Here is a 10,590-nt window from a genome sequence, read left to right as displayed (position 1 = left end):
CCGAGGAGGGTATGGTGTGACCCACCGAACCAGTTGATCCCCAGAACACCAAGCGGCCAACGTACTTCCGCCCCCAGCCGACCACTGAGGGAGGCGCAAGGGCTGCCTCCCGTAACGCCCGCTCGATGTCCGCAGTCCAAACTCGCCATAACCACTGGTTGCCATCAGCCTCGAGGCGGGAAGGATGGAGTAGGCTCGGTGGGTCCCCCTATTCCTCCCGTGTCATTCTAAAAAAGCCACCGGCGCACGGCCGCGCGGCCGGGGACGGTGCGTTCAGCCTTTTACATTACTTGAGAGCCTGTCTATCACGGACCAGAGTAAAACGGAATCGGGGTGAAGAACCATGGCCCACCTTTGGCCTGACGTTCGAGTTCCAGTCTCCTAGCTGCCCCAAATATTTAACTTCCAGATTCTGGTGGTCGGTCCAGATGAGAACAAAGGGTGCTTAAGCCCCTCAAGCCCAGTGTCTTTCCCACACGCTTCCAGACCCTTGACTTCCACCATGCTAACAACTCCCTGTCCCACACATCATTAGTTACGCCTCGACCTGGAACTGACTTCTCTCGAAAAAAGAACCAGCGCAAGAGGCGGAGTTATTTGGTGCGTGGAGCCCGATTGCGCTGTGAAGCACAGGCACCCACCCCAGCCTCGGGACGCGTCTCACCTTCCACTATTAATGAATCTAGAGAGGGGTCCGGGTGCGCCAACACGGTGGCATCAACGTGACACCAGCGCCTATCAACCTATTGAAAAGCTCTGTCCGTCCACCTGAACCCATGGCCGACCACACAAAACGCACACGGGCCCCCCTTTTCATGACCCCCAGTTATTCGGCTAATGGGCAGCCGGCTACGTGGCCTCAACAACCCCCCCAGCCATATTAACCTCGGTAACGTGATATTGTCATGAGACCCCCAGTAACCAAATACCGCATTGCCACCTCTTCATGCCGGAGCGGTCGGAGTTATCGCCAGAGTGTGAGCGGCCAACGCCTTAATGCGGCCCACACTCCATATCCACCACCCCCGAGGTGGAAATGCGATAACCCAGGAAGGAGATCGGGGCTCGTTTGGAGGAACACACCTAGACTTCTAGCCTGACGTATAGGGTCATGCTCCTGCAGGGTCTCCCTTACAGTACCTTGCGTTACCCGAGTATGTACACAAAACAACATCAGTAATGCGCGGCACGGGGTGGGCGGGGAATAGATCAGAAAATCACTCAATAATAAACCACCACGCCCTAGCCCGTGCAAGGTTGCCCTGGAGAACATCTCTGTCTACAAAGGATATGAAATGACGGGCGACTGGAGCATTCTTTAACCCATACGAAGCACATGTTGTCGACCTGGAGGCGGTACTCATAGTGCGCCTGATTTTTTGGATCACACTAACTAAAAAAATAACGCGGTGCATTTGCTCCACTCGATCAATACATGCCATCCCGTCACTAAGACGCGATGCCTTCTACCCACTCAGTCTCTCGATAATCTTTCCATTGGGACATAAATTTGAGCCAAAAGCTAAGAACTTAGTTAATTTCTAGAAACAATTTAGCATTGTCTGGTTACGCCAGACAACAAAAAGACGATATTGATCGGAATAAATGAGTCAGTTCCGACTAGTCCACTTAAAAATATACATAAATGGTTGCCTGGATTATATCTAAAATAGGTAATGATATACTAGTAAGCTCAGCAGGGAAATGTGAGGTATAATCCTATTGTTAAAGGCTTTTCTAAGTGCTTCTCATACATGTTAATCAATCAACAAACACACATTTTACAATACTCTTCTACGTATATGCAGCTGCTGGAAAACATATGTTCACTAATATCCAATGGAGGTTTAGTTTGATTTGTGTTTGTCTTTAGTGTGTTATACCCACTGACATATTCAGTCACTGTAGGGTGTAGATTGCCAGTCAGCCGAAAGTAATTGATATATATAATATGTGTGTGTTGGGAGTGTTTTGGTGTAGGTGCAGTGTGAGTAAGTGAGTCGTGACATGTGAGAGGAATCAGAGGAGACAATGGGAGATGTGATGACTGGAAGAGAGAGCTAGGGAAGCAGAGTCTCAGAATTAAAATGTCTGCAGGCATGATGAAAAGTGAGCCCATTTTAGTGGAGTAGAGATGTTATTGGTGATGAAGAGATGTATGAGAGGAGAGTATGAGAAACGACAGGAGAGAAAGAGAGAACAGAACGAGAGTCTGACCCAGGAAGAGTGGTGATGATGAGAGAGAAGAGTAAGAAACGATAAACGCAGGAGACGGCAGAAAAGGAATGTATCGATGAGAGAGACAGAGAGAGAGAGAGACGAAGAGAGAGGAGAGAGACCGACCGAAACGAATGAAACGAAGCAGTCGTGAGAGAGACGACAGAGGAGAGTAGAGAGAGATGAGAAGATCAGAGAACTATCAGAATCTGCGAGAGATAAAGAAGACAGACAGAAGAGCTGAGAAGAGAGAAGACGGAATGGAACAGAGAGTACGAGTAGGATTGTAGAGAGAAGAGAGAGATAGAGAGTTCTCATGTAAAGAAGATGGCTTGGAGCGAGAAGGTAGAGAGAAGACAAGAGAAAGAGAGAGAGAGATAGATGAGAGAAGAGGAAGAAGAGCGAGAGAGAAATGGAAAACAACCCAGACATATTCACAGCCAGATAAGCTGTGACAAACATTCAGGAAAATATCATTACAATATGGGCCCAAAACCAGCACAGAAGTATAGAATACCAGAAAGCAACCTTGTAACCAAGTAGAATATCCCAAACACTCTTAGATAAACTTTACTGGGATAACTCACATCAGTTCACTTCACCAGTAAAAGAAAAGGCATCAATTCTAGCAGTACAAAAACATCAGGACAGTATATATTAACTAGGGCAAACAGTGGCAAAAGACAAGCACACATTGTAATAGATAAAAAACTAAACAAAAAAAAGATCTCAGATGAGACAACTGGTTATTTTGATGCAGATGAATTTGTAATTAAAACTTATGACAGAGAACACAGTATCCCACTGACCAAAAGCACAAGTACTGCTGACCACAATCTTTTCATCAATGATGAACTACGCCTCTTCCCATTAATGTTTGAGGTACTTTAAAATCTATAAACTGTACACTCAAAGAAACCAATTCAACAAAGCGCTCCGATGTGTAGTGTGTACAAACAGCCAAACAGCTGACACTTTATTGCGAAGGCAGTCTCTAGAGATAAACACCAAACAACTTGATGAACCGTAGTGGCCAAAATTATTGATAGAGAGCTCTTAACTATTTAATAAAATCTAAATAAAATGACAAGGAATCCTATGCTTGCCATACAAAATGGTTGACGATTACTGCCATTCAACTTAACTTAATTTCTTTCCCAAGACACTTTTTAATGAAAAAATGTATGTAGTTTATCATGCAAGATTCTGTAGTTGAGACGTGTATGTGTGGTTTTCATATCGGTGTATTTAAAAACTTGGGTTTAATAAACACAAAATGGACTTTTCGCAGACTTTAATTGAGACTCTCTTTAGTACACAAATCTGATCTCACCCTATTCTGCATACACCTAAGTGCTTTTTAACCAATATACACTTACTAAATATAGCAACACATACTCACACACTAACAAACACCTAACTGTACATGTCCAAAATATGTTTTAGTCAGTTTTGTCTGATGGCTGACTTAGAACTATGATAGCTGACGTTATTTTTACCTCACAACATGTTTATTGCCACTATGATGGGTTTATAACACACAATAAAACGGAGTTCATTCTGTAACTTACAGCATAGGACTCAACGTAGTGGTATAAGGGTAAACACTCCATGTTGAAAGTGTGTTTATTATACTGTGGTGTAACGCAATCATGAGGAGTGTATTGTCTATGTAATATTGTACCACCTGTTCTTCCAGGAGGAGGAGGGTCCAGAGATGCTGCGGTGAAGGAGAGTTTGGGAGGGTCTGGGGAACCTGAGGGGACCATGGTCATGGAGGACAACCAGACTTACACCTCCTCGAACCCACAGAAGAACGCCGCTGAGCAGCAACAGGACCACACCACAGTCTCACTGAGGTAGCCCACTGTAAACTACTGTCTGCATGTATTAGGTCAGGGCTCGTATCACAAAAGCCTCTCGGAAGCAGGATAGCTGATCTATGGATCTGTTAGTCCTTTTAGATTATAATGAATAAAGCCAAAAAGACCAGATGGGGACATAAATCTTAGATCCAGACATTATTACGCTGAACGTACAAGTATTTCGCTACAAACCGCAATAAATTGTGTATGTGACGCAATAAATTTTGATCCATAGATCAGCCCTCCTACTCTGAGAACACCTTCTAGATACCGGCCCTGATGTTGATAGTCATCATTGAAGACCAAGGTCTCTTTCCACAAGGAGCCGCTTATACAAATTCATAAGACAACAACTAATCAAATCAGATACAATGTAAAACCACAAACATAAAATACAGCATTACACAAATATTCAAGAAAAAAAGTTAGATAGGCCCCAATCAAATATTTTTAAAATTGCCCGCAGCGGCACCATAACATCCATTGGTAATGTATTTTGTAGTTGTTCCAGCAATGAGGTGCATGTATAACTAAAAAAGTGGAATTTTACTAGTTCGGGAGAACCTGCGAGAACTCGAGTGGCCTGCTGAGGTCATTTGCATGGGTTTCTGGAGCCCAAGTGCTCCTCCTTGGGCACAAAGGCGGAGTAGCGGTCACTTGCGCTCTGGCGTTTGGCTGCCCTCCTTAACGCTCCTCCACGTCTCCTGATGTACTGGCCGTGTCTCCTGGTACGCCTCCATAGCTCTGGACACTACGCTGACAGACACACAGCAAACCTTCTTGCCACAGCTCGCACTTGATGTGCCATCCTGGATGATGCTGCCACTACCTGAGCCACTTGTTGGGTGTAGACTCCGTCTTCATCTAACCACTAGAGTGAGAGCACCGCCCAGCATTCCAAAGTGTACCAAACATCAGCCAGAAAGCATAGGACATGAGAAGTGGTCTGTGGTCACCACCTGTCAGGAATCACTCCTTTTTTTTGGGGTGTCTTGCTAATTGCCTATAAATTTCCACCTTTTGTCTATTCCATTGCACAAAGCATGTGAAATTTTATTGTCAATCAGTGGTTGCTTCCTAAGGGACAGTTTGATTCACAAGAAGTGTGATTGGACGGTTGGAGTCTACATTGTGCTTGTTTTAAGTGTTTCCCTTATTTTTTGTGAGCATTGTATATTCAAAAATCTATTTCTGGTGCTCCTTAAAATTCAGTTTGTGCCTAACTTGGGTAAAGTTGGGAGCAGTGTGTGTTTTGGGGAGAGAGAGTGGTGGTGTGTGTGTTTTTGAGAGTGAGGGTGACAGTGTGTGCCTGGTGCCTAACTAAAGAAGTAAAAGGTTTCATGCAGTGTTTCCCCATACTGACACAATGACATGCAGGATTAATATGCATACAATATATTCCTTCCTCCCATTCCTCCAGCTAAATCACAGGTAGGCCTTGCAAATATGAGCAAATCAGCCCATCTATGCGTATTTCTATTATACACTGCTGAAGTTAAATCAATGTGTTTATGAGTAGAAGTCTGAGTTTCAGTGACAGATTTTTGGAGACATTTTTTAAAAACGTGAACAAGCGTCCGATGAACGGGCGCCACAGGTGCTAAGCCACAGATATTTTTTCCTACCAAGGTATCGAGATACTATCGGTGTCGTGATACTTGGCCTGGTATCGTATCGTTTGTTAAAATGTTGGTATTCATGACAACACTAGGTCAAATAAATTATGCAAAATAGGTGGCAAAAAAGTCAGCCAGGCTGCCTCAGCTTGATTGGTTTGGACATACTGTAAATGTAGATAATTTTTGGAAATTTTTGCTAAAAATAAAAAAAACTATGAAATTATATTATCCGAAGATAAATGACATACGTGGGGAAGACAAGTATTTGATACACTTGCCGATTTTGAGAGGTTTTTCCTACTTACCAAAGCATGTAGAGGTCTGTAATTTTTATCATAGGTACACTTCAACTTGAGGACGGAATCCAGAAAAAAAATCTCAGAAAATACACATTGTATGATTTTTAAGTAATTAAATTGCATTCATTGCGTGACATAAGTATTTGATCACCACCAACCAGTAAGAATTCCGGCTCTCACAGACCTGTTAGTGTTTTTCTTTTAAAGAAGCCCTCCTGTTCTACCACTCATTACCTTATTAACTGCACCTGTTTTGAACTTTTTACCCTTGTATAAAAGACACCTGGTACACACACTACAATCAAACAGACTCATCTCTCCACAATGGCCAAGACCAGAGAGCTGTGTAAGGACATCAGGGATAAAAATTTAGACCTGCACAAGGCTGGGAATGGGCTATCAGGACAACTAGGCAAGCAGGCTGGTGAGAAAGCAACAACTGTTGGCCGCAATCTATTAGAAAATGAAGATGTTCAAGCATGACGGTCAATCACCCTCGGTCTGGGGCTCCATGCAAGATCTCACCTCGTGGGCAATCAATGATCATAATGGAAGGTGAGGGATCAGCCCAGAACTACACGCAAGGAAACCTGGTCAAATGACATGAAGAAGCTGGGACCACAAGTCTCAAAGAAAACCCATTATAACACACTACGCTGTCCATGGATTGGAAATCTTCAGGCGCACGCAAGGTCCCCTGCTCAAAGCCAGCGCAATGTCCAGGCCCGTCTGAAGCTTGCCAATGACCATCTGGATGATCCAGAGGAGGAATGGGGAGGAAGGTCCATGTGGTACTGATGAGAACAAAATAGAGCTTTTGGGTCTAAACTCCACTCGCCGTGTTTGCGAGGAAGAAGAAGGTTGAAGTACAACCCCAAAGAACACCCCTCCCAACCGTGACAGCATGGAGGTGGAAACATAATTCTTTGGGGAATGCTTTTCTGCAAAGGGGACAGGACGACCTGCACCTTATGAGGGAGGATGGATGGGCCATGTCGAGAGATCTTGGCCAAAAACCTCTTCCCTCAAGTAAGAGCATTGAAGATGGGTCGTGGCTGGATCTTCCAGCATGACAAACGACCCAAACACACAGCCAGGGAAACTAAGGAGTGGCTCCGTAAGAAGCATCTCAGGTCCTTGGAGTGGGGCCTAGCCGTCTCCAGACCTAACCACAATATGAAAATCTTGGAGGGAGCTGACGTTCCGTATTGCCACACGATCAGCCCCCCGAACCTGAAGGATCGAGAAGGTATGTTGGGAGGAGTGGGCCAAAATCCCTGCTGCAGTGTGGTGCAACCTGGTCCAATAACTACAGGAAAACTGTATGATCTTTGTAATGGCAAACAAGGTTTCTGTACCAAATATAGTTCTGCTTTTCTTGATGTTATCAAATACTTATAGTCACGCAATAAAAATGCAAAATAATTACTTAAAACATAATAACAATGTGATTTTCTGGATTTTGTTTATGATTCCGCTCTCACAGTTGAAGTGCTAGCCTATGATAAAAAATTACAGAACCTCTACATGCTTTTGTAAGGTAGGAAAACTTCAAAATCCGGCAGTGTATCAAATACTTGTTCTCCCCACTGTAAACCCAATGAAAATACTTGGATTTACCGTAAGTTATATTATGGTGTAGAAACCCAATTCTTCTCTCAATCATTTCATTTTGATGGGTCATTTTATAACAAAACCTTTTGATGATTGCCAATCATTCAATGACTAATCAGGGGCAGATAACTACAATCTGTCCTCTTTAATTTAGCCTAGTGCACATTTCACTAGGCCAAGTTCGTTTTTCCCTGGCTAAAACGTTTCTTATTATACTACAGTGGGCTAAACTAGCCACGCCACCACGGGTCTCTTCACAGTCCCCAAGTCCAAAACAAATTCACGGCAACGCACAGTATTATACTGAGCTGTGATCGCATGGAACTCCCATCTCCTATTACTCAAGCATCTCATTGACCGGCAGGGTCTGTGAGGCGACACACATACAGACACATTAACACACACACTTTTTTGTTGTTGTATTGTTTGTATATCGTATTTTAAATTTGTGTGACTGTCCTTGTCTGTCACTAAGTGTTTTGTTACTTGTCGTCCTTTGTGTTTTTTTGTGGACCCCAGGAAGAGTTTTGCTTCGGCAAAAACTGATGGGGATCCAAATAGTGTTGTCTGCGTACATGCCTTTCAATGATACAAGTCCAACCCAAACARTGCCAACTAAAGCCAACCTTTACTATTGCAGTCAGTAGACATGGAGGATGGGAAGCCTGATCGGCTGCTGGTCAAACAGGAGACAATGGAAGACGAAGCAGAGAGCRTTGATCTGCTGAGTGGAGTAAAGATGGGGGAGCAAGGTAAGGAAGAAATWCATATAGCCTACATACAGTAATAGATCTTCAATGGGAATAGTGATRCACCTGGCTATTATTTTGTCCATACAACTCCATATGTAGAGTTTTTTTGCCATATTTTTTAAAGTCTATTTTGTAACCTATTCCTGCAGATAGTTGGCTGGAGGCTAACAAAGGAGACTGGGTGGCCATCTTGGATTCGCAGGCCAGGACCAGAGGTGACATAGTGGATGTCAGTGGATGGGACAGCGTCCTCAACTCTGGGCTGGRGAACAACACTSTTAACCACAACCAGAAACAGACAGTCGAACACAAAACAACATCCGATCTTAGGCTCCATGACAACAGACTGGATGAGACCAGGGCGAGRCGTARRTTTGGTYTGCAGGGACAGGGAGGTGTCTGTATGCGGCGGGAGAGAACAGAYACAGACTCKGCTAGCGATGCTCCGTCCTGCTCCTATAGTTGTGATTCAGAGAGACTGATGGGGCCTCAGGTTAACCCCCTAACAGGTGCTGCCAYYAGCCTGCCTTCTATAGGATCTATTAACTGGAACATGGACCKTGCKACAACACAGACACTCCCTGGCCTTCGTCCTCCTCACACTCTCCTAATGTTAAACMAGACCTCAGACAATTCCTGTGCCTCAACACTAAATGGCTACACAAGCCCATTGACAAATGACAGTAGTGGAAACAGCATTAGTAAAGGTGGCRGCGCCAAAGAGAAGCRCTTCCTGTGTTCGTTCTGTGGGAAAGCCTTCCGTTTCCCCCAACAGGTGGCAATCCACCAGAGGTTGCACATGGGGGAGAAACCGTTCGGSTGCCACCTGTGCCGGGCTAGTTTCTCCCACTCGTCCAACCTGAAGAGGCACCAGAGGGTCCACACAGGGGAGAAACCGTTCGGCTGCCACCTGTGCCGGGCTAGTTTCTCCCACTCGTCCAACTTGAAGAGGCACCAGAGGGTCCACACAGGGGAGAAACCCTACAGTTGCCCCAGTGTGCGAATAAGTTCTCCCACCAGCACCAGCTGAAGATGCAGTTGAAGGTCCACAAGGGAGAGAGGCTGTTTGCCTGTACGCATTGCAGGAGGAGGTTCTCAGGGAGGAGCTACGTCAGGATACACCAGCAGAAAATGCACACAGTCCATGTATAGAGTATAGTGACATGTAATGTAGTACTAGTTAGTTAGTTTGTAGTTAATTATGTTGGTTTGGGATGTATTAGGGAACTGGATGAGGAGAAYTTAGGAAAGAAAAAGTATGATGAGGCAGAGTAGATAATATGGTGATGGTGTCTGTAAATATGCTTCACTGATGAAGAGTGACAAACTTTGTGTCTTTAGGTGTTTTATAGTGAGATAATGATAGTGCCTTAATTCATTTTTACTTGACGAAGTAGTGAAGATGTATGTAGTGTGCAATTCCATGGTAACAGTGACGCTGATGCTCACTTTTTCACTTTAAWATGTATGCTAAGCAAAAACCATTGATTGCGAAGTTTAACAAACCATACATACACCTACAGTTGAAGTTGGAAGTTTACATACACYTTAGCCAAATACATTTAAACTCAGTTTTTCACAATTCCTGACATTTAATTCYAGTAAAAATTCCCTGTCTTAGGTCAGTTTGGATCACAACTATATTTTAAGAATGTGAAATGTCTGAATAATAGTAGCGAGATTGATTTATTTCAGCTTTTATTTCATTCATCACATTTCCAGTGGGCCAGAAGTTTACATACACTCAATTAGTATTTGGCAGCATTGCCTTTAAATTGTTTAACTTGGTTCAAACGTTTCGGGTAGCCTTCCACAAGCTTTCCATAATAAGTTGGGTCAATTTTGGCCCATTCCTCCTGACAGAGCAGTGGTAACTGAGTCAGGTTTGTAGGCCTCCTTGCTCGCACACGCTTTTTTAGTTTGCCCACACATTTTCTATAGGATTGAGGTTAGGGCTTTGTGATGGCCACTCCAGTACCTTGACTTTGTTGTCCTTAAGCCATTTTGCCACAACTTTGGAATAATGCTTGGGGTCATTGTCCATTTGGAGGACTCATTTGCAACCAAGCTTTAAAGTCCTATATCGACATAACTTGAAAGGCCACTCAGCAAGGAAGAAGCCACTGCTCCAAAACCGCCAAATAAAAGCCAGAACTACGGTTTGCAATGCACATGGGACAAAGATCGTACTTTTTGGATAAATGTCCTCTGTCTGAAGAAACAA

General features: G+C 44.0%; 2 protein-coding genes across 4 annotated transcripts in view; one reads left to right on the top strand and one right to left on the bottom strand.

Annotated features, from left to right (window-relative positions):
• LOC112067942 (uncharacterized) overlaps positions 1-10,590 on the bottom strand; it is a 539,689-nt gene that overhangs the window by 10,100 nt on the left and 518,999 nt on the right. The gene's annotated exons all lie outside the window — the stretch shown is intronic.
• Positions 3,964-9,948, top strand: LOC111958328 (zinc finger protein 90-like). The gene is given in 4 exon segments (XM_070437225.1): positions 3,964-4,076; positions 8,255-8,366; positions 8,516-9,358; positions 9,361-9,948. Coding segments are annotated over 3 exon segments (1,104 nt in total). The 5' UTR covers positions 3,964-4,076; positions 8,255-8,263; the 3' UTR covers positions 9,519-9,948.

This window comes from Salvelinus sp. IW2-2015, linkage group LG34 (assembly GCF_002910315.2).
Source record: "Salvelinus sp. IW2-2015 linkage group LG34, ASM291031v2, whole genome shotgun sequence".
In the NCBI taxonomy this organism is placed as follows: Eukaryota; Metazoa; Chordata; class Actinopteri; order Salmoniformes; family Salmonidae; genus Salvelinus; species Salvelinus sp. IW2-2015.
This window is presented reverse-complemented; position numbering and strand designations above follow the sequence as displayed.